This window comes from Dendrobates tinctorius, unplaced genomic scaffold (assembly GCF_039654945.1).
Source record: "Dendrobates tinctorius isolate UK_male_01 unplaced genomic scaffold, ASM3965494v1 ptg000189l, whole genome shotgun sequence".
Taxonomy (NCBI): Eukaryota; Metazoa; Chordata; class Amphibia; order Anura; family Dendrobatidae; genus Dendrobates; species Dendrobates tinctorius.
The window spans coordinates 38,651-63,297 of NW_027361856.1; the positions used below are offsets into that span (position 1 = coordinate 38,651).

At 44.1% G+C, this 24,647-nt stretch overlaps 1 protein-coding gene across 1 annotated transcript in view; it reads right to left on the reverse strand.

Annotated features, from left to right (window-relative positions):
• Nucleotides 1–7,440: 7,440 nt before the first annotated feature.
• Nucleotides 7,441–24,647, reverse strand: part of LOC141055617 (polycomb group RING finger protein 3) — a 152,675-nt gene continuing 135,468 nt past the window's right edge. Inside the window, exons 7-9 of the mRNA XM_073552261.1 lie at nt 24,266–24,403; nt 23,390–23,470; nt 7,441–9,424 (exon numbers count right to left, since the gene is read on the reverse strand). Coding sequence (XP_073408362.1) covers nt 9,377–9,424; nt 23,390–23,470; nt 24,266–24,403 — 267 coding nt within the window. The 3' untranslated portion in view covers nt 7,441–9,376. The remainder of the gene's footprint in view (nt 9,425–23,389; nt 23,471–24,265; nt 24,404–24,647) is intronic.

The window sequence follows — 24,647 nt, forward strand, 5'->3', positions numbered from 1 at the left end:
TTTCACTAAGGAGTTAATAACCAGCAGAGGGAAAGCCGACGGCTGAGGGCAGATGTTAATATTCTGGGAAGGAGCCAATAGCCATAAAGGTTACCAGGATATTAATAAAAGCTCACAGTTGTTTGCTTTTGGCCTTTACTGGCTAGTTTACAGGGGAACCCCAGAAAAAATTGACATGGGGTTCCACTGTAAAATCGAACCAACAAAGGCTTGGCAGACAGCTGCGGGCCAATATTAATAGCCTGGGAAGGGGCCACCAGTTCACCAGCTCCAGTGCTGTTACTTACGGCACCTCTGTGTGAGAATTTTCTCACGCAGTGGTGCCGCAAGTGAGAGCACCGGAGCTGATCAGCTGATAAACTCCGGAGAACTCTCGCGGCAACTCAGTGATATACTGCAGGAGCGATTACCTCCTGTCAGTGTATCACCGGTGGCCGGGGAGAGTAGTCACATCTCCCGATGTGAATGTTCTACACGTGAGATCGTGGTGGGACACTCATTATTATATTAAATGGACTACGGTGGAAAGGACTACTATCCCATCATCGACTTATGATGTCACTGTTATGTGTGACAGCAGACATAGCCGGATGGGAGTAGTATTCCCATCAGACGACGCCTGGGTACACAGCCACCCGCAGACAGATGCACACAGACACCCACACACACCCGCAGACAGATGCAGACACCCACACACAGACAAGCACAAATTCTCCACTCACACACACTTCCTCCTTCTGACATTTCCTTTCTGCAGCATTTTAGGTATGGAAATCTGCAGCAAATCCGCAAACCTTTTTACACCTGTGGTTTGGCTGTGGATTTGACTGAATCAATGTTAGTCAATGGGTGCAGAAACACTGCAGATCCACAAAAAGATTTGACATGCTGCGGAAAATTAAATGCTGCGAATCAAGAATTTTCCGCAGAATGTGCACACCAATTCTGGATTTCCACCAACATGGCTTGAGCAGTCCTTTATGGATTTGGTGCAGAAAAAATGCTGCAGTTCTGCAATGCGTGCGCATAGCCTTAAGGGCATATGAATTTGAAGTTTAAAAATGGGAAGTGCTCCTAAATTTGAGAATAGTCAAAAAACACACCAGCGCTTACTTCACAGTAGATGGGGTTAAGTTCTGAGCTGCTGAGGTCAAGTGAGGGTAGGTGTCAACCCAGACTGTGATAAAATGACAAAAAAGTAGATATGACCCATGCTCAAGGACACCCCAAAGTGCTAAAACAATCACCCCTTTTTCTAGCTTCGGCCATTGTTCCTAAATTTGTCAGATTTTAAATATTTTCATAAACAAAGCATTTTAGGTTCACGTAAATTTACCAGTAACTTAGTACAATGGGTCAAGAAAAATATGCTTCTTAACCAAGACTCTTCCATCAAAACTGGTATACATAACATCACAATTGTTGAGTCAAACCAAAATGTAGTGTTCGTGTTTGGTCTGTGAAAATAAGCAATTTTTTTTTTAAATTTCTTGCAAATTTCATTCAAAAGCTGCTTATGCCTTAAACTCAACTACAAAAGAAAAAAAGGGAAAATACATTTCTTTAGCCTTTTTATAGTTTTTGTATTAGCTTTTATTACAAGCATATAATATTAATTGGCAAAACACAGAATACAAGCTTCACTGTAGGAAATCAAAACATTAAGCAATATAGCCTTATCAAAAGGCATTATGGACAAAACCTCTATATTTGATACATCTTTTTGCACAGTAACACAACCTAAAAAAAAGTAAACTTTTAGGAAAAAAAAGCAAAACATTTGCATCAAATTAACCTTTTTTAAGTTTATTTAAGTACATGAAATTCTTCAGGCTTTTAAATGTTTTTGAAAGCAATAGTATTTTTCTTCTTAATACACTTCTAATACTGGAATCAAATCAGTGATGTCTTCAGTGTAGTGTCAATGACACCAAAACATACATAGTGGACAGAAATTGAAACTCACAATGAGTAGACTTAGGCCGGAGTCACACACAACATATAAAAAAAATCGTTTTTTCACGGACGAGAATCGCACAAATGTTTCATGGACAGTGGTCCGTATGTCCTCCGTGTGCAATGCGAGGATGTGATTTCCTTGCATCTAAGTGTCCGTGTGACATCCGTATGGCGAGATTTTCTCCCCGGCGTGTAAAATGGACATATAATGGATCCCAATAACAGGTTAAAATAGAAAAGAAAGAATAATATATATATATATATATATATATATAGCCTTGCAAAAGTATTCAGCCCCCTGGAGCTTTTCAACCTTTTCCCACATATCATGCTTCAAACATAAAGATACCAAATGTAAATTTTTGGTGAAGAATCAACAACAAGTGGGACACAATTGTGAAGTTGAACGAAATTTATTGGGTTATTTTAAATTTTTGTGGAAATTCAAAAACTGAAAAGTGGGGTGTGCAATATTATTCGGCCCCTTTAACTTAATACTTTGTTGCACCACCTTTTGCTATGATTACAGCTGCAAGTCGCTTGGGGTATGTCTCTATCAGTTTAGTATCTTTGAGAAATGGCTTTCTTCTTGCCACTCTTCCATAAAGGCCAGATATGTGCAGTGTACGACTGATTGTTGTCCTATGGACAGACTGTCCCACCTCAGCTGTAGAGCTCTGCAGTACATCCAGATTGATCATGGGCCTCTTGGCTGCATCTCTGATCAGTCTTCTCCTTGTTTGAGATGAAAGTTTAGAGGGACAGTCGGGTCTTGGTAGATTTGCAGTGGTATGATACTCCTTCCATTTCAATATGATCGCTTGCACAGTGCTCCTTGGGACGTTTAAAGTTTTGGAAATCATTTTGTATCCAAATCTGGCTTTAAACTTCTCCACAACAGTATCACGGACCTGTCTGTTGTGTTCCTTGGTCTTCATGATGCTCTCTGTGCTCCAAACAGAACCCTGAGACTATCACAGAGCAGGTGCATTTATACGGAGACTTGATTATACACCGGTGGATTATATTTATCATCATTAGTCATTTAGGACAACATTGGATCATTCATAGATCCACAATGAACTTCTGGAGTGAGTTTGCTGCACTGAAAGTAAAGGGGCCGAATAATATTGCACGCCCCACTTTTCAGTTTTTGAATTTCCACAAAAATTTAAAATAGCCAATACATTTCGTCCAACTTCACAATTGTGTCCCACTTGTTGTTGATTATTCACCAAAAATTTACATTTGGTATCTTTATGTTTGAAGCATGATATGCGGGAAAAGGTAGGAAAGTTCCAGGGGGCCGAATACTTTCGCAAGGCACTGCGTATATATATATATATATATATATATATCTCTATCTATCTCTATTATATATATCTAATATATAAAGCTCAATGTGGGTGTGTATGCATGTGTGTGTGTGTGTGTGTGTGTATGTCCGGGATTCATCCGCACCGTCGCAGCTACAGCCACAGCCACAAAATTTGGCGCAGTCACACGTCTAGACCCCGAGAGCGTCATAGGCTATGTTGTGAGGCGAAATTTTAAACGCGCGCGTTCCAATTCACCAAACAATTTTGCCCCTATCTACATAATGGGGAAAAAGTGTGTGTGTATCATGCCCTGCCCCTCATTATGTCATAATGGTTGCCATGGCGATGCTGATGTCATCATAGGTTGCAAGCCCCGCCCCTCATTATGTCATAATAGTTGCCATGGCGACACTAATGTCAATAGGTTGCAATGGCGAAGATGCTGTCACAATTGGTTGTCATGGTGACGATGTCTTAATAGGTTGCAATGGTGACGGTTATGTCATAACGGTTGCCATGGTGATGATGATGTCATAATGGGTATATGGGCACTGGACTATGGGATGGAGGATATGTATGATGAGTATATGGGCACGGGACTATGGGATGGAGGATATGTATGATGGGGCATGGGACTATGAGATGAAGGATGTGTGATGGGTATATGGGCACTCGACTACGGGATGGCGAATATGTATGATGGGTATATGGGCATGGGACTATGGGATGGAGAATATGTATGATGGGCATAGGACTATGGGATGGAGGATGTGTGATGGGTATATGGGCACTCGACTATGGGATGGAGGATATGTATGATGGGCATATGGGATGGTGGATATGTATGATGGGTATATGGGCATGGGACTATGGGATGGAGGATAATTATAATTTGCTATAACTAACCAGTTAGTTACCATGCCCGGGCAGCGCCGGGCTCTTCCGCTGGTGTGTGTATATATATATATATATATATATAAAAGAGAGAGACACACACACACATATATATATATATGTGGGTGTCTCAATGATGTGTGTGTATATATATATATATATATATATATATATATATATATATATATATATATATATATATATATAGATAGAGATTTCATAGACAGATAGATGGCACAATAGCCGATATTTCAATTGACGGCTTCTGTAAAAACCGTTACAGAACCCGACATGAAATGACTCATGGTTTACATACAGGAAACAATTTCATTTAATTTAGATATATATATGTCTTTGACTAATAATTAGATTAGTGTATGTGTGTAAAATTTGGGACATGTAGGTGCTAAATTAACGGGTATATTCCTGGAAAAAAAATTGCATGGGCTCCCGCGCAATTTTTTCCACCAGTGAGGGAAAGCTAGTGACTAAGGGCAGATATTAATAGCCTGGTGGGGCAATAACCATGGTCCCTCCCTAGGCTATTAATATCTGCCCTCAATCACTGGCTCTCCCTCTCTGGAGGAGAAAATTGCGCGGGAGCCCATGCAATTTTTTTCAACAAATGTACCCGTTAATTTAACACCTACATGTCCCAAATATTACACACATGCACTAATCTAATTATTAGTCAAATACATATATAAATCCAAATGAAATTAAATTGTTTATGTCGGGTTCTGCAATGATTTTACAGAAGCCGGCAATTGAATTTTAACTGATTCCACTATATACATCTCTGTACATCTATACACACACACACCTATACTGTGTGTATACATGTATTCTATCTATTCTTTATTAACCTGTCAGTGTGATTTTACAGTATAGGGACCTAAATTGCTGGCTTTTCTAAAGGACACCGCTGCGTATTTCTCGCAAGTCACACAAATGGTCTGTGTGTAATCTGTTTTTTCTCGCACCCATAGACTTGCATTGGCGAGTCTCGGCCGAGAAACACTAACAATCGCAGAATTTTTTCTCGCATAGCACTCGTCCGTATTTCTCGCTAGTGTGACTCCGGCCTTAGGTAGAAATACAACCCCTCAGATACTATACGTACAAATGAGAAGAAAATCAACAATACAGCCATTGAAAAAACCTCAAGTACGGCATTACATTTGAGGGCCATGTACAATACCTGAAACCTGAAAAGTGTACCTGATCTATTTTTCGCCTTCAGGGAGACAGGAACATGTCTCTACTTAACAGTCAGACATTATTCATGCACAGATAGATGGCAAAGCAAACTGTGAACTAATCACCCATCCTAGAGTATAAAAACTGAGGTGTATTACAAAGCCTATTCTCACTCATGTGAATTAATTCCATAAATATAATGTAGGGGAATAAACCTTAGAATTACACAAAAAGGTGTAATGCAATGGAAAGGAAACATGGGGTGTAATATTTTTAATAGCACCATACTAAGTTTAACATGACATTATAGTAGTCTTAATACAAAAAAAGGATATCAAATTATTTAATACTATTTAACTGTGATAGTTTAGCCCTATGCTAAATGACTAGACTACAACAAAAATCTTAAAAAAGCCCAAAACAACATATTTTAAAGCAAATCTGATGTGTCTGTTTTAGTAAATATATGAAATAACTTCTGGAGCATATATTTTCCCAAAACTCTGTGGAACAACATTAGATTGTGCTACTTTGCCTGGAATTGTATAAATTAATTGATAAAAAGGGAGTTACCATTCCTCTTGTCCATGAGGTGCGTACCTGCAAGGTCTGTCACTATCCAGTTTGTAATGACAGTGCCAGACTCTGTAGGGATATACACTACTGAAGAGAAGAGCGGCAACATCCAGTACTTCACTTATGTATACGTTTACCGGACGAATAACAGCAGCGACACTCCACCGTTATTTCAAGACAAGAGTATTTACTGGAACAGATAAATCAGGAGAGTCTCTCTTAGAATATATTTTCATGAGGGACAATGAAAACTGAAGAAAATTTCTTTACTATTGCTTAAAGGGGTTGTCCATGACTAAGCTATTGATGGCCTATCCATTAGTATGACATCAGTTGGGCTCTGACTACTGACACCCCCCACTGATCAGCTGACAGTCTCCAGCAGCAGTCTAATGAAAGCAATGTGGTGGGTGGAATGTCACTGCCTTGTGCTACAGTTTGTCTCTCATTCAAATGAATGGAAAAACAGCAGTACTCTGCTTACATCAGACAGATGCTGGAGAAGAAATCAGCTGATCAGTGGGGTGCCAATTGTTGAGGCCTCACCAATCTCACAATGACCTATCCGAAGTATAGGTCATCAGTAGATTAGTCCCTGAAAACCCTTTTAAAAAAGCCTGTCACCCTCAAAATGTATTTAAAATGGTCTATACAGTGTTAAAGACAACTTAGCGCCTACAAAAATCATACTGGCACTGTACCTGTTACTGGCACAGAGCCTGAGAAAATAATTTATGTGCAAATAAGGGGGCGATGATGCACCCTTTGCCAAGGCCAAGAGTTGGTGCACTATTACTGCACCTTATATACATATTAGGGGCTTTCCCCCATCTCTCATTGTCAGTGCTTGCTTCCCTGAGCGAGCTCTGCCTGGACGTTACCGGGTGTGTGCGCATGCGCACTGCATGTACCCAGCCGGGCGTTTTCCCCTACCCGTCTTCTGTCTGCATGTGCCACTCACTGTACTAATACATCTGGAAGTGTATCGAGCGGCTTTATAGAACTCTCTGAACCTGCTCGCCAAAAATCTGGCTGTATTAGTGTGGCAAATGGCATCAACAGAAAGACGACGGAGAGGAGAATGCGCCTGACCACTATGTGCATACATGGCCTGGTACAGTCAATATTCATGTGCACATGCTGGCAACATCCAGTCACTCAGGGAGGCGAGTACTGTCCATCAGAAGCAGGGAAAGGGCCCCAAAATTCAAATTAGAAGGCATAAGGGTGCAATGTTGCTCCCTCATTTGCATATGAATTAAAAAAAAGTTATTTTCTCAGGCACAACCAATACAGTGATAGTATGATTTTAATATAGACCAAATCCCTTACAACACTGTATAGCCAATTTACAGTGTATTTTGGGGGGTGTCAGACACCCTTTATATCAAAAGAGGAAAGGGAAAGAAATCCTACTTCATAGCGCTGAAGACAAACATTTACTTAAAACTAGGCATTTTGCAAGTCTATTGCACATTTGCATTCCTGATGCTTTGACTCACTGCTATGGTTTGATGAGTAAAAAAAAAATGAAGCTTGTTAAACATTTCACAATTTTATATGCCCGTAAATAAAGCTGGCCACTTAAACCTTTTCAATGGTAAAATAATATAGAAAGCTTAAAATAGAATAAATAATTTTATAAACTTACTTTTTTTCAACCCCACCAATCCTTATTAAATTTTCTCATATATTCTGTCAGAATTTACTATTTTCCATATGAACTATATTAAACAAAAACGTATGTATACCTGGCTACCTTTCGTCTCACTGTTGCAGGGTACAGTTAAGACATATAAATATTATTTTTGCAGACACAGTGCAGTGAAAAGAAGTTGTTAAACCCCTTTCACTGATAAACAATTCCCCACCTTCAAAAAAAAAAAAAAGTTCCGGTACAATAGGCCAAGTGTGGCTTGTGAGAACAGCACAGATGTATCAAACTAAATCTGACAAAAAAGTGCTTCTTCGCCCATTCTTAGATGTAACTTTTACTTAGAAGTTCTAGGAGCAACAGTACAATGCACCTCACAGAGGCTTTCAGTAATCCAATATATCTCCTTCATGTGTCCCCATCTGCAGAATGTCGGCTCGATCAGTGCAAAACTAGCCTATTTCATTTTTTGCTTTCGACTTATTAAAAAAAGGGACCAGACAATGGCGGATGGAGAGGGGGTAGTAGACTTTGTGGCATGGCGTTCGACAAAAAAAAAAAAGCATGGAATTTTACGGCTGAGGTCGTTAGGTTAACACATACACATAGCTATACAGTGTTGAGTTTGATCACTTTAGTTGGGAACGCTAAGCAGACAGTGCCGCCAATGGGGAGCTACCGGCCCATACAGCTAAGGTCATTCATTTCAGCAACAGAGGGTTCTTTGTAGCACCATATCAGATTCAAGTGATCCAATAGATAGTAGCAAATATTGTGGATTGTGTCTTGAATATATGCATTCAGTTTTCATGTAATACATTCTTTTACAGTTACATGGTTCACTTCCAAAGGGGAACCATGAAACACCAGCAGGCACATGTCAGCCAGTGTCCTTGTGTTATTCACTGACTAGATGTACTGTACCATGTCAATATATTATAAAGTTAGCACCAAGGTCTCAAATCGGAACCGATCATCGTGATATCGAATGATGCTGTCCGAGACCAAAACAGGCCTGTACTAACGTGATGAGCGGTAACGGGTGTACAACCATGTGGCGCAAGAAGAGGGATCTTCTAATAATATTGCAGCAAAAGGCCAAAAGTGCACTGTGGCAACAAATCACAAATATAAGCACCAGTCAGTATGCATAATCCAATCACTAATCTCTGCAAGAAATTCTGGAGACGGCACAGTCACAACCCCGGATTGGTTTGACAAATATGTTGGCTCAAATGTCTGCACTGGGCTACCAGCCTAAACATTTTTTTTAAAGTATCTACAAAGTAAACTTAATAAGAGGGTTTTAATTGCAAATGATTTATAAAATCTTTTCACAATTAAAAAGCAACCTAAGGTAATTTGGTGTCAATCTTTTTATCTGTTACATATATATATATATATATATAGATATATATATTTATTAATATATACGACGATCAATACATCTCAAAAACAAACCTGGATGTAGTCTGCAGCAAAGACATGAATTATCTATGAAAAGTGTTCAATTATTTGTAAACGCCATGCTGGTAGTGTCTTGAGTTGTGAAAAATTATCTCTTTTTGTACAAAAAGTATAAATATTTTTTCCTGTCCAGAATTCTGGTATTGTGTTGCGCAAGAGAAACATGTTGAAGTGAAGAGGTTCTCCTGTGGTTCCGCTACAATCTTCTGGCTTGAATCCGCTGGTACAGGTCACATGTCACGAGTCATGTAGTGCACTGTGGTGGTGCCCATGATAGTCTCTGCAAAAACTGGACAATTAAGTTCTTTCACAGCAAGTCCATTTTCGGTCTGTAATGTAGCAGTAGAGGTGATTTCTGAAATAGCAAAATTTTGAGGTTGTAAATGTCAGAACAGGCATAACCCAACTTAGCTAAAAAATAAATAAATAAGTAAATAAGAAGGATATACTTGGAAGTATTGGGAATTTATAGTATAATTGTGTGTCTCATTTAAAAGCATTCAAGTACAGGTGGTTCCCAACTTCCGAAAGTCAAACGTAGAAAAAAAACAAAACCCTAATATACAGTACTACACCTCAGCGATGACCTCTATAACCGCAGTCCGGTGCTCTTCTTTCCACCATAGCATCTCCAAGACTTCCGGATATGTCCAGGCCCCAGAGGTCATTGTGCATCATAAGGTTGTGGTGCGGACATTGCGACCTTTTCACACACAGTAAACTCAGGCCTGGACATGGCCATAAATCCTGACCTACAGCGAAGAGACCTGAGATGCGACGGCCGATGACGAAAAGATGATGACCGGACGGTGAGCAATGAGGCAACAGGTGAGGGGAGAATTAGTTAAAAACAAACAAAAAAAACATCTCCAGCAGGTCTTTCTGATGCTGTGTGCCACATCTCTAAGACTTCCAGGCATGCCAAGCCTCAGAGGTAACTGCATTTGATAAGTTTGAAATGTTGAGGTAGCAACTTTAAAATGTGCAGTAACCTCTGAGAACTGGACGCGGCAGTAAGTCCTGGCCCAAAAGAGGACTAGAGTTCAGGCGGAAAACAGCGAAGTGGCTGAAGGGGTCAGGAGAGTATTATTTTTTTTCTACCTACTATTCCAAGTTACATACCATATATTTTGGATTATAAGACGCACTTTTTTCCCCAAAAATTTTTTGGGGAAAATGGGAGTGCATCTCATAATGCGGATATACCTTACCAGCCGCAGTAGAGCAGAGTCGCTGCTGGAGGAGGCAAGAGTGGAGCAGTGCTGCAGGCTGGAATGAGGGGGTGTTCCGATATGCGCCTCTGTGGGTGTTCAGTGATGCGGGGGGGGGCTCTGTCGACATTTTGTGAAAGCCAAGGGACCTCGCACTTACAGCCCACAGTGCGGTGGGCTCCTGGAAAATGGCTGCAGGAGCATGCACAGATGGAGATCTCGGCACCAAGATCTCGGGAGATGAGATCTCAGCGCTGAGATCTCCATCTGCGCATGCCCCGGCAGCCGTTTTCCCGGAGTCCACAGCACAGCAAACCATTTAAGTGCGAGGGCTTTGGGCTTCCACAAAATGACGGCAGAGCCCCCACACCACCGAACACCCGCAGCGGCGCACATCGGAACACCCCCTCACATCCCTGCCTGCGGCCTGCAGCAACGCTCCACTCTTGCCTCCTCCAGCAGCGACCCTGGGACCCCGCTTCACCGCAGCCACAATCCCCGGTAAGCAATAAGACGCATGGAATGTAAGAAGCACCACCATTTTATTAAAACAAGTTTTTTTTTTTTCATTTTTCTCCTCAAAATTTGGGGTGTGTCTTATAATTTGCAAAATACGGTACATATCCGGTTTACAAACAAAGCTACAGAATGTATCTAGTTCGTATTGAAAAACACCTACACCAATTTTTCACTTTGCATAGTGCAGATCAAGTGGCTGAAAACATGCTTGTTCTATTTTGCAGTCTATTCACCAGTTTATGCTAGATATTGAGGCACGTCCATCCATCTGTTCAGGTAACTAGTCCTATAGCACCATTACCTTGAAAAACAGAATTTAACTAAGAAACAGCCAATATTAAGATTTAGCACTATGGTCTGCATTTAGGTCAGGGGTGGGGAATCTTTTTTTCTGCCAAGGGCCATTTAGATAGTTATACCATGCTTTGGGGGCCATACAATATTGAGCTCTGACTCTGCCCATCCTGCCAATAACATTGGTATCAGGACGCAATCATTCATTGCAGATGCCAAGGCATTCATTAGTGAGTAAGAAGAAATTAAAGGGCTGCAGTCCCCTGGAATCTGCCCAGAGGCCAGATACATGGTGATCAAGGGATAAATCTGCCTGTGGGCCTGAGGATCCACACCCCTGATTTAGGTCAATGAAAGATATTGCATATAGGCTCCCCCCAAAAAACAAACAAAAAAAACCACAACAGCAGTGTTTGATGGTTAACAGGGTGCACAACATCACGAGTTTGGTCACACTTCTTGATACAGATAGGAAACAAACTAGGGTTAGCTTAAAAGAAACCAGTCATGTGAAAAAAAAGCTATTTACCTGCAGATATGGGGTCAATCTACAGGTTATTAGTCAGAAGGAAATTACCTTTATTCCTCCAGGCAGCAGTCAGATGTTAGTCATGTGGGAGGCGCCAATACGGGTTCAGTCATCACTGTGTGTACAGAGAGCGGTGGCTGTAACCGCATACCCGGCAGTGACCGACAGGCGACTCAGCAGTCAGTGGCGGGTCGAGGTTGGCCGTCCACAGGCACCATTCTATATAAACAGAGTGATGAATGAACCTATGCTGCAGATTAACCCCATATTTGCAGGTTAACTTTTTTTTTTCCACGTTGCATGCAGATGTTGACCACATTTCTGCCAAGATAAATATTTTTTAAACATTTTCAAATTGTTTATTCAGTTTCAGAAAACGGACAGAATACATTACACATGTCAAAAGATTTGTTAAGTGAGGCCAAACAAAGAGACAAAGCACTCAGTTAAACTCTGTGCCCCTTCATTTGGGTTCCTCTTAGCCCGGCTGACATTTAAAGAGAGTGTACACTGCCATAGAAAATATAACACTTTGTTTGGTTCTCCGAAGAAAGCCAAAAACAGATGATGAAAGTGCAAAAGTGCTCAGTTAGGTGCTATGCTTCATCTCAGCAATCGGATGGGGACAAGGCCCGAACATTCTCCTCAATCAATACTTCTGACATGTAACTACAACAAGGGTACAAGCTCAAGGCTCAAATAGTCCAAATGGAGATCATAGAAAAACTTTCAAGCAGTCTATGGTCTGAGTGTGGTGCACAAAGTGACCGGCATACACCACACCAAACCGGCTCCCAGATCAAACTGCTTCAAAGAGTCCGTAACTAGGACAGTCTCCAGCACCAGAGGGAAAAAAGGGGAAAACACATATATAAAAATTGCTATCCATTGGCTTATGCGTTTCAGGCTAAGAGTCCTTACTCATAGTTATGTACTCATCCAAATGGATGGCTTTTCTCCTTTTTTTAAACTACGTACATATTCTGAACATTCTTTTTAATCCTATGCTAGTATTAAGAAATATGTTTTCACCTTTCTTTCTGTGGTGCTGGAGACTGCCCTTCTATGGACTCTTTAAAATTGCAACAGGAGCGCCCACTGTATCCCTGATAATTTCTAATACTTATCCAGCCACTGATAGGAATCTTTTCTAATCAAGCTTATGTTGTAGATCATTCTAATGACCTAAACCAGAAAACAAGTCTTGTCGTATGCTGGAGTCATGCCTTTTCATCCGGGCAATGTAAACTCCGCATGTCCTTGAATCACGTCTTACAGTCAAATCCTCCCTGCTACCAATAGGACATAACAAGAACATGAAATCTTCAGGATTTGGCATAATAGATGCTTTTAATATCCTGGGATCACAATTTCTATCTCCTTGAACTGGTCACCATTACATATTTACGAACCAAGGCTAAAATCTGCTCTCAACTTCCTGCTTGTAGGGCCCCCTCATAGCCTAATGATAATTTTTTTTTAATATAAAATTTTATAGGACCTTTATCAGCAACCTTACCATTTTCACACTGGTGACTGGGGTTTTTTTAGACTTATACTTCCTGTCCTTTTAGGAAGCGTTTTCAGCAAAACTTCTTATCGTCCGAGGCAGGATGGGTTAACACAGAATCCATCAATCACAAAAGATTAGGTCTTAGCTGACCCTGCTCCCCTCCCATCACACAGACAATAGATGCTTCAATAGAAACAATATAGTGGTCAAACTCTGCTCACCTTGGCTATGTACATGTATTGTATCTGGCTGTAACAGGAAGATAGAGTCTAAAAAGCCACCATGGCCAGTGTGAAAATTCAAAGATTTAATTTTTTTTTTTTTATATTCAGGCATAAATCTGGCAGACACAACTTCTACAGATACACGAAAACCTGATTTAACCCCTTTCTGACATCGGGCGTAATAGCACGCCGATATCTGACTTCCCCCTCCCCCACCGCCGGAGCCAGCACCTTTGCGGGCACATGACAGCTAATCTATACAGCTGACATATGCCCACAACAAATGCGGGAGGAATAGTGATCCACCCGTGGCTGTTAACTAGTTAAATGCATCAATCTCTGACAGCGGCATTTAACTTGCGCTTACTGGAAGCGCGTTGTTAATGATGCCCATTGCCGGTCACCGATGGGTCGGCATGATGACCAGAGGTCTGAAGAAGATCTCTATGGTTGCCATTGCCGAATTGCTATGAGCACCGCCCTGCGCATGTCGCTTCTCTCCCTTTGATGTGGGCTCCAGCGGTGAGCCCACTTCTTTCCCAGCACTTGTCAGCTGTTTTGAACAGCTGACATGTGCTCGGAACAGCCGTGGGTGGAATCGCGATCCACCCGCGGCTATTAACCCAATAAATGCCGCTGTCAAACTCTGACAGAGGCTTTTAACGTGCGCTTCTGTCCATTGGGCCGGAATTCCCCTCATTGGTGTGACCTCCTTGATCGCGGGACACCGTTGGCATAGTCTCTGGTCAGCATGCATAGCAAGTGAGGCATTCTGCTACATATAGGCGATCTGATCATTGCCTGTATGTAACAGTCGACTGGGTTATGGCAGCGTTTAGTTTCCCATGGAGACTATTGAAGCATGCCAAAAGTAAAAAGAATGCTTGCAAAAATATAAAAAAATAGTATAAAAATTTTAATCACCCCCCCTTTCAAAATAAAACAGTAAAAAAAAAAAATCAAACATACACCTATTTGGTATCGCCTCGTTCAGAATCGCCCGATCTATCAATAAAAAAAAGGATTAACCTGATCCCTAAAAGGTGTAGCGAGAAACAAAGTAAAACACCAAAATTATGTTTTTTGGTCGCCACGACATTGCATTAAAATGCAATAACAGGCGATCAAAAGAATGTATCTGCACCAATATATCATCACTAGAAATGTCAGCTTGGCACGCAAAAAATAAGCCCTCACCCAACCCAAGATCACGAAAAATTGAGATGCTATGGGTCTCGGAAAATGGCACAAATTTTTTTTTAAACAAACTTTGGATTTTTTTTTCAACCCTTAGGCTACGTTTCCACGTTAAGGAAATGCTGCGGAGAGGACACAGCTCCGCTAAAAAAGACCTGCCCTCTTTTGTATGCGCGGTGATTCCGTATGTGTTTATTGAACACATGCAGAATCACCGCTTCCTATACATAGACAGTGTTATTTATCTTGCGGAGATGGAGAACTGCCTTATCAATTTTACCACGAACGGTATAAATGTCATCCCCAAAATAAATTCATGAATTGCTGTTTTTTGCTCATTCTGTCTCCCAAAAATCGGAATAGAAAGCAATCAAAAAATGCCATGTGCCCCAAAATGGTACCAATAAAATATAAATGTTTGTGATACAGCAAAATCCCTTTCTCTGAGACGCTCATTGGGGGACACAGGACTGTGGTGTATGCTACTGCCGCCAGGAGGCTGACACTAAGGGAGTTAAAAAAAAAAAAAAAAATGTTAGCTCCTCCTCCGCAGCATACACCCTCACCTCGATTGCAGGCGAAACCATTTCGGTGCAAAAGCAGTAGGAGATCACAAAAAGACAAAATCAACCTCAATGCAGGTAACATGTCTAGAAAAAACCCCACCTGGTATCATAAATACCTATTAACCAAAAAGAGCCAATTGGCTAACAGGGTGGGTGCTGTGTCCCCCAATGAGCGTCTCGGAGAAAAGGATTTAACGGTGAGAATCACAAAAATCCATGTTTCTCCTTCGCCTCATTGGGGGACACAGGACTGTGGGACGTCCTAAAGCAGTCCCTGGGTGGGAAGTCGACTCACCGGTCCAAGCTACATGCACCTCCTGTCTAAAGGTGCGCCACCGCTGCTTGGAGAATCCTACCCAGGCTTGCATCTGCTGAAGGCTGGACATTGTAATGTTTGGAGAATGTGTGCAGGCTGGCCCAGGTTGCCGCCTTGCATACCTGCTCTGCTGATGACTGGTGCCAAAGAGCCCAAGAGGGGCCCACTGCTCGAGTTGAGTGCGCTCTGATCCCTTCTGGAACAGCTGCGCCTCTGATGCGGTAGGATTCCTGAATCGTCAGACGAATCCACCTGGCTATGGTCGATCTTGAGGCAGCAAGTACCTTCCTGCAACACTCGGGGAGCACGAACAGCGTGTCTGTCTGACGAAAGGATGCTGTCCGTGACACGTACCTCCTGAGAGCTCTCACCAGATCCAACGTATAAAGAGCCTTTTCCACATGGAGTACCAGTGCCGGGCAAAAGGAGGGCAAGATAATGTCCTCACTAATGTGAAATGAGGAAAGGACCTTCGGCAGAAAAGGGGGAGCTGGCCTGAGAACCAACTTATCCTTGTGAAATATCAGGATCGGAGCTCAGCAAGATAGAGCTGCCAGCTCCGAGACCCGCCTGATTGATGTTATCGCCACGAGGAACACCACCTTCCAGGAAAGGTATGTCAAAGAGACATCCTGTAGTGGTTCGAATGGAGCTTCCTGGCGAACACCTAGGACCAGGTTAAGGTCCCAGGCGTCCAGAGGGGACCTATAGGGGGGTACCAAGTATGAGACCCCCTGTATGAAGGTCTTTACCTGCAGACTGGTAGCAATCCTGCGCTGGAAAAGGACGGATAAGGCCGATATCTGTCTCCTGAGGGAACTTGGAGCTAAACCTGAGTCAAAGCCAGACTGGAGAAAAGCCAAGATGCTGGGAATAGAGAAACTCAGTGGAGAACAACCGTGGTCCTGACACCATGTGAAGAAAACCTTCCAGGTGTGGTGGCAAATACGTGCCGAGGCGGGCTACCGGGTGCTAACCATTCTAGCAACCACACTGTGTCTGAACCCAGCCTGGGTCAGAATCCAGGATTCAACGGCCAAGTCGTCAAACACAGGGCCCCCGAGTTCGGGTGGTAGATCAAGCCCTGGGAAGGTAGGTCTGGGCGCCCTGGCAGTCGCCAGGGAACGTCGCCGAGTAGCTGCACCAGGTCAGCGTACCACACCCGACAAGGCCATTCTGGGGCCAGCAGAATCACTGAATCCCCTTCTGCCTTGATCTTCTTGATGACCCTCGGAAGTAGTGGCAGCGGGGGAAATAGGTATGGGAGGCGAAACTGGTTCCATGCCAGAACCAACGCATCCATGGCAATTGCCTGTGGTTCCCAGGACCAAGCGACAAATGCAGGCACCTTGGCGTTCACCCTGGAGGCCATCAGGTCCACATCTGGCATTCCCCAACGTTGGCACATTTGCCGGAAGACATCGGGATGTAGTGACCATTCCCTGGACGCAAGACCCTGCTGGCTGAGGAAGTCTGCCGCCCAGTTCTCTATGCCCAGGATGTGGACTGCTGATAACACCGAGTGGTTCCTCGCGGTCCAGTGAAGGACGTGCCCCACCTCGTGCATGGCTGCCCTGCTGCGGGTGCCCCCCTGATGATTTATGTAAGCCACGGCCGTGGCATTGTCTGATTGAATCCAGACGGGGCGGCCTGCTAGAAGATTATGAAAATGTTGCAGAGCCAGCCGAATCGCTCGTATCTCTAACAAGTTGATCGTGAGGCGTGCCTCCTGCGGCGACCACCGTCTCTGGGTCGTGTGATGGCGAAAAACCATTCCTCAGCCGAGGAGACTGGCGACGGTTGTGACCACCAACCAATGGTCGGGAGGAAAAGGTTTCCCCTGAAGAAAGGAGGAACTGACTGTCCACCACTAAGTGCCTGTCTGACCTGTACGGACAAACGGCACCGGTGGTCGAGTGTAAATGGGTTCTTGAGCCCACGATGCCAAGAGGGCGTGCTGCAGTGGGCAAAGATGGAATTGCTTCCATTGCTGCCACCATCTTCCCCAAGACCCTCATGCAAAAACGAATGGTATGAGGGACTGGTTGGCGAAGTACCTGGACTCCCTGCCGAAGAGCTAGGGCCTTGTCCCGAGGGAGAATTACCAACCCTCGGGAGGTGACGATCATCCCTAAAAAGGAAATCCTTTGAGCTGGAACAGGGGATGATTTCTTCAGGTTGACCAAGAGTATCTAGCATGATGTTGGCGCTGTCCTCGCATGCTCGATATGAAGGGCCTTTGATCAAGAGGTTGTCTATATAAGGCAAGACGACTATGCCCTGGGAGTGCAGGATGGCCATGACGACCGCCATGACTATTGTGAACACTCTGGGGGCGGTAGCTAGCCCGAAGGGGATGGCTGCGAGCTGAAAGTGTAGGCCGTTGATAGCGAAGCATAAAAATTTCAGATGTGGAGGGAAAATGGGGATGTGCAAGTACGCGTGTTGGATGTCGATAGAGGCCAAATATTCTCCTTGTCCTATGGCAGCTATGACCGAGCGGAGCGGAGAGACTCCATCCGGAAATGCCTGACTGACAAATCTGTTCAGAAGCTTTAGGTCCAGAATGAGCCTGACAGTCCCGTCCTTTTTGGGGACCGTGAACAGGTTGGAATAGAAACCCTGAAATCTTACGTTTTCCGGTACGGGAATAACACCGTTTTGGCGGAGCAATTCGATTACCTTGAACAAGGCCTGTGCACAGGTATCCATCTTGGGATGATGAGAAAGAAAAAAAATCGCCTTGAGGAGTACTTGACAAAGTCTAACTTGTACCCCGAGGACACCAGTTCCCTTATGTGTCGTGTACGACGGAGAGCTAGACATGGCGAAACCGGAGTAGGCTACCGTCTACTCTGCTGGTGTCGCCAGGAACTTGCCTCGAGTCATTTGGCTGAAGATCTTTGGGACCTAGGTCCCCTTGATCTGGGCTGTTGGGATCGCATTCTCCCCAATGGGTTGGCTCTATAAGACTTGACGATCTCTGTCCTGGTTGGGTACGACCTAAAACGGCAGGGTTGGTTGCTGCAGCCCACCCGGGGTTGCGAAAGGACCGAAACCGTGTCTGAAGCTGGTGATAAAAAAGCTGTTTAACCCTTTGCTGAGGGAGAAAACTGCTCTTGCCCCCTGTGGAGTCAGAGATAAGCTGGTCCAACTTCTCACCGAATAGGTGGCCGCTCTGATAAGATAAAGAAGCTAAGGACTTTTTGGAGGTTCCTCAACCACAAAGCCCTCCTAATAGAAATTGCATTTGCGGCAGCGAGTGCTGCGCAGCAAGCCGCATCCAAAGATGCATTAATCAAATAGTCTGTGGCCAACGCAATCTGATTAGCAATCCCTGCTACCTCTGCAAGCAGGTCCATACCCTGCAAGGCTCTGCTTAATGATTCAGACCAAGAAACCATGGCCTTGGCTACCCAAGTGCTGCGAACGAGGGAGAGAGTGCTGAACCTGAGGCCTCAAATACTGAGCGAGCCAGGCTCTCTATAAGATGGTCAGTGGGATCCTTGATAGAGGAACCATTAGGTATGGACAACAGGGTCTTAGAGGCCAAGAGTGACACGGGTGGATCTACCGTCGGGGATTCCACCCACTTTTTACGAAGATCAAGGGCAAACAGGTATCTTGCCTCGAGCGCTTTCTGGCCTGAGAAACGCTTGTCTGGCCATTCCCTTTGTCGTTGTACTATGTCGTCAAACTCTGGGTGAGTGACAAATACTCTATGAGGCCGCTTGACCCACTTAAATGACACCTTGTGCCCTGAGGCCAGGGTGGATTCATTGTCAATCCCCAGGGTCTGGTTGACGGCCTCGATAAGGCTGTCCATTGTTTCCTGGTAACCAGTAGTAACTAAGTCAAGGGGCTCGTCTGAGTCGTAATCTGAGCTTTGCTCGTTATCGACTGCTGGCGAGGGCGAGCGAGAGGCAGAGCTCACGAAAACCGAGGCACCGGACGGACCGGGAGACGCTGTGTGGATTCATTTCCCCTGCATCTGCCTAGTGTGAGAGCGGCCCCTACAGGCCGGAGGCTCCTGTGAGGTGGAGGACCCCTCTAAGACAGGCGAGCCGCTATCCCTGCACCTATCTGGGGCTCGAAGGGACTTGATTGCTCTCGTAAGCGATGCCATGGACTGCGACAGAGACAGAGCCCATTCAGGGGGACTAGGTACACTGGGCTCGGTCGCAGGGGAGGGCTCCTGGGCACGTTCGGAATCGCAGGCTTCACAGATTTGCCTACTTTGTGCAGGTGGGAAGGTGGACCGACAGGAGGTGCACGCAGTATACAGAAACGTGTGCGTCTTAGCCTTCCTGGACTTGGTGGCCCTGCTAGGTGATATGCCTGTAGGGGGGGTGCCAAAAAACACTTAGCCTCTGGTCAAAACAGAGGGTGGCCTTCCTCCTTCTGGGGTAGCACTTACCCACAGTCCTGTGTCCCCAGTCCTGGATCCCCTTAGGTGTCCAGCCTACCGAACAGCTGCTCCCTTTTTCAAAAAGTGAATGGCGTGTGGGCGGGCCCGCCGGAAGAAGAGGCACCGCCGGTGACGTCATGTGGGTGGAGCGTCTGCCCGAAGCCTAGCGCCTGAAGCCAGGGACTAAATTTTCGGCGCCCGCCCGAGGCTCCGGAGGCGGGTCCGCCGGAAGTAGACGCATCGTGAGGGCGGGACTTCCGCTCACGGCCTTGTGCCGGCAGAAGCAGGGGACTAAATTTTCGGCGCCCGCCCAGACACGGGACCGCCAGAAGCAGGGGCCTGGTCAGGAAATGGCTCTGCTAACCACTACACCTGTGGGGACACATGCTGGTGCCCATACTCGTGCTGCAGCCCGGGGATGCCAGAAAAAATGGGGCCACCAACTATGCCGACCCTGGGGGTCAACAGGAGCCCTCCCAGCCCACCTTCTTCCGCGCCTCACCCCTGGAGCTCCAGCTGATCCTCAGGTTAGGGGGGGAGGGGGGGGCTGTATTGAAAAACCAAGGACGGTGCAGGCACCCTAACTCCATCCTCCCTCCAAGGGACGAGGAGAGGGACCGTCCGCCTCCTTCCACCACCGCAAGTGTTTGCATTGGTGGTGCAGTGGGGGCCGCATGGACTGTACCTGTGCCTCTGTACAGCCTAGGGTTTCAATACCTTAGGGTGGTCAGGCCGAGTCCGGCATCATGTCCCACGTTGCAGGAGAGGATACGTGGACGCAACACTCGCACGTGCTTGCCCGTTGTTGGTTTGGGGAGATCGGACCCTTTCAATACGGTCCGTCGCCCCTGTCTCATCTCCATGGAAAAACAGAAAAAAAATGAAAAGTCTGGGAAAAGACCAGACATGTGTGCCTCCTAGGACACTCAGCATTAACTGGTTTCGCCTGCAATCGAGGCGAGGGTGTATACTGTGGAGGAGGAGTCACTTAGTGTCACCCTCTTGGCGGCAGTAGCATACACCACAGTCCTGTGTCCCCCAATGAGGCGAAGGAGAAAACATCAACTCGTCCCACAAAAAACAAGACCTGAAATGACTCTGTGGGCCAAAATATGGAAAAATTATAGCTCTCAAAACGTGGTGATGCAAAAACTATTTTTGCAATAAAAAGCGTCTTTTAGTGTGTGACAGCTGCCAAACATAAAAACCCGCTATAAGGCCTCTTTCACATGACCTGATATTTCCGGTACCAGATATGTGAGTGTCCATGTGTGTAATACGTGTGGCAACCGTGTGCCGCATCAGTACCGCAAGGACGGGCACCAGGGAAGAAAATTTGCAGTAAGCACTGTTCTCCGATGCTTGGTGCTGAACACGGCGCTAGCAGGGAAGAATGATGAGATCTACAGTGATAAAAGAGACTGATGGAACTATTACTCCCATCAGTCTACCCCTGCTGCTGCTAATAACAATGACAACAGGAGCGGCTGATGGGGGTATTTATCAGCCGCCGTCTGCGCTATAAATAATTAAATGGATACAAAATGGCGTGAGATCCCCTGTATTTTCTATAACAAGCCAGGCAAAACTCACAGCTGGGGGCTGCAATCCTCAGCTGTAAGCAAGGTTGGTTATCCGGAATAGAGGGGTTCCCATGCTGTTTTTTTAAAAACCGGCGTGGGGTCCCCCCTATTTTTTGACAACCAGCCTTGCTAAAGCTCACAGCTGGGGGCTGGTATTCTCAGGCTGGTAAAGGGACATTGATATAGGCCCCCACCGCCTAAAAATAGCAGCCCGCAGCTGCCCAGAAAAGGCACACCTATTAGAAACAAACAGTAGTTTTCTCCCACATATGGGGTTATCAGTGTACTCGGGACAAATTGGACAACAACTTTTGTGGTCCAATTTCTCATGTTACCCTTGGGAAAATTAAAAATTGGGGACTAAAAGATAATTTCTGTGGGAAAAAAATATGATTTTTTATTTTCACGGCCGGGCGTTATAAACTTTAGTGAAACACCTGGGGGTTCAAAGTGCTCACCACACATCTAGATAAGTTCCTTGGGGGGGTCTAGTTTCCAAAATTGGGTCACTTGTGGGGGGTTTCCACTGTTTAGGTACATCAGGGGCTCTCCAAATGTGACATGGTGTCCGATCTTAATTAATTCCAGCCAATTTTGCATTGAAGAAGTAAAACGGCGCTCCTTCCCTTCTGAGCTCTGCCATGCGCAAAAACAGTGGTTTACCCCCACATATGGAGTATCAGCATACTCAGGACAAATTGTGTAACAGCTCTTGGGGTCCAATTTCTCCTGTTACCCTTGGGAAAATAAAAATTTGGGTGCGAAAAGATCATTTTTGTGAAAAAAAATATGATTTTTTATTTTTACGGCTCTACGTTATAAACTTATGTGAAGCACTTGGAGGTTCAAAATGCTCACCACACATACAGATAAGTTTGTTAGGGGGTCTACTTTCCAAAATGGTGTCACTTGTGGGGGGTTTCTACTGTTTAGGCACATCAGGGGCTCTCCAAACGCGACATGGTCCGATCTTAATTCCAGCCAATTTTGCATTGAAAAGTCAAACGGCGCTCCTTTCCTTCCAAGCTCTGCCATGCGCCAAAACAGTGGTTTACCTGCATATATGGGGTATCAGCGTACTCACGACAAATTGCACAACAAATTTTGGGGTCCAATTTCTCCTGTTACCCTTGGTAAAATAAAAAAAAAATTGGATCTGAAGTAAATATTTTGTGAAAAGTTAAATGTTCATTTTTTTTTTTAAACATTCCAAAAATTAATGTGAAGCACCTGAAGGGTTAATAAACTTTTTGAATGTAGTTTTGACTACCTTGAGGGGTACAGTTTTTAGAATGGGGTCATTTTGGGTATTTTCTATCATATAGACCTCTCAAAGTGACTTCAAATGTGACGTGGTCCCTAAAAAAAAAAATGGTGTTTTAAAAAATGAGAAATCGCTGTTTAAATTTTAACCCTTATAACTTCCTAACAAAAAATTTTGGTTCCAAAATAGCACTGATGTAAAGTAAACATGTGGGAAATGTTATTTATTACGTATTTTGTGTGACATATCGCTGTGACTTAAGGGCATGAAAATTCAAAGTTGGAAAATTGCAACATTTTCAAAATTTTCGCCAAATTTCCGCTTTTTTCACAAATAAACGCAAGTCATATCAAAAACATTTTACCACTATCATGAAGTACAATGTCATGAGAAAACAATGTCAGAATCACCGGGATCCGTGGAAGCGTTCCAGAGTTATTATCTCATAAATGGACAGTGGTCAGAATTGTAAAAATTGGCCCGGTCGTTAATATGCAAACCACCCTTGGGGTGAAGTTGTTAACTTTCATAAAATGTTGATCTGTTAATGAGGGTATTCAATATTCCCACCCACCATATGTCTTCTTGGTTAAAACTTTACATGAATGTAAATCTATAAAAAATAATCAAAGTTAAAGCCAAAAGGTAGAAATGGGAACATTTCCTACATAATTAATAAGAGGTACAAAATATTACCTTAAACCTCCATCTTGTGACAACAACAAATTTAAGTGTGTGATCTTTGCCCAGGATTTCTTCATTGCATAATATATCCAACTGAAATACAGGATTAAAAATATCTTACATGAAACGACAGGTGAACCATCTGCAAACATTTGACCTGATTCTAAATATTTAATCAAGAAAAAAATGTAAAAGAACACAAATGTCATTTTTGGAAGTCTTCTCCACCAACTAAAAATATAGTTTAGCTAGTGACCGACCAAAATAAGCAAATAAAAGTGCTGATTAAAATCAACGGATTCCACATCAAGATCTGTTCAGTTCTACGACGCCAATAAATCCTCATAAGACAAAAGGAGGGAGGCGGTCCCGTCTTTTTACATAAGATTTAGGATTTGTAGCCAATGAAAAGGGAGGATAGAATATGAGCTATTTAACCACAATTTGTCCTTAGGATAAGTCATCAGTATATAATCAGTGGGGTGTGACATCCGGCACCCCTGCCGACCAGCTGTTCCTGGCACCAGCAGTGCAGAGTTCTGTCAACTGCAAAGTGGCCTTGGCCAGGTACTGCACATCCACCTCCTAATAATTTGAATAAATGGTAGATTTGCAGTACTCACTATTGCGTTGACTGAGCTGTGCCATGGAGCTCCACAGCTCAGCACATCCGGCTGCTGCTGGCATCTGGAATAGCTGATCGGCGGAGTGCCAGGTGTCGCACCTTAACTAATCAAATACTGATGACGTATACTAAGAAAAGTCCCTTAAAACCCCTTTAACAAATTGCTTTTTTTTTTGTTTGTGCTTTTTAACGAACACTCCTGTTCAATTACAAACAAAATGGTATCTTCTTACGAAAGTAAAAGGTTCACTGCTAGGTCTTACCTCGTTAAAAGATGATAGATTGAGTTTCTTGGCAATGAACTTCTTAAGATGTAAAACTGTTGCTTGGGCTGAGCACCGTATCCATTTTCGCTTGAGTCCGCGCAATTTGCTGCTATTGCATTCTAAGCATATACTGACCTATGGAAAGGGAGAGCGAAAGCACAGAAGACACACAACTTAATAATTTACACTGCCATCCCAGACTTAATGCAGTGTCACTTAAGAAAGGGGAGAAGTAAACCAAACCTGACAGTCGCACACCTACTGTTCTGCTTCCTAACAGATGAAAATAACCCTTCAAGCATCTGTAAGCGTGAGAACAGTGGTTACTTAGTACATTACGCTGAAGCTCAGGACTTGTCCAGGCCTAAATTGGGAGTCA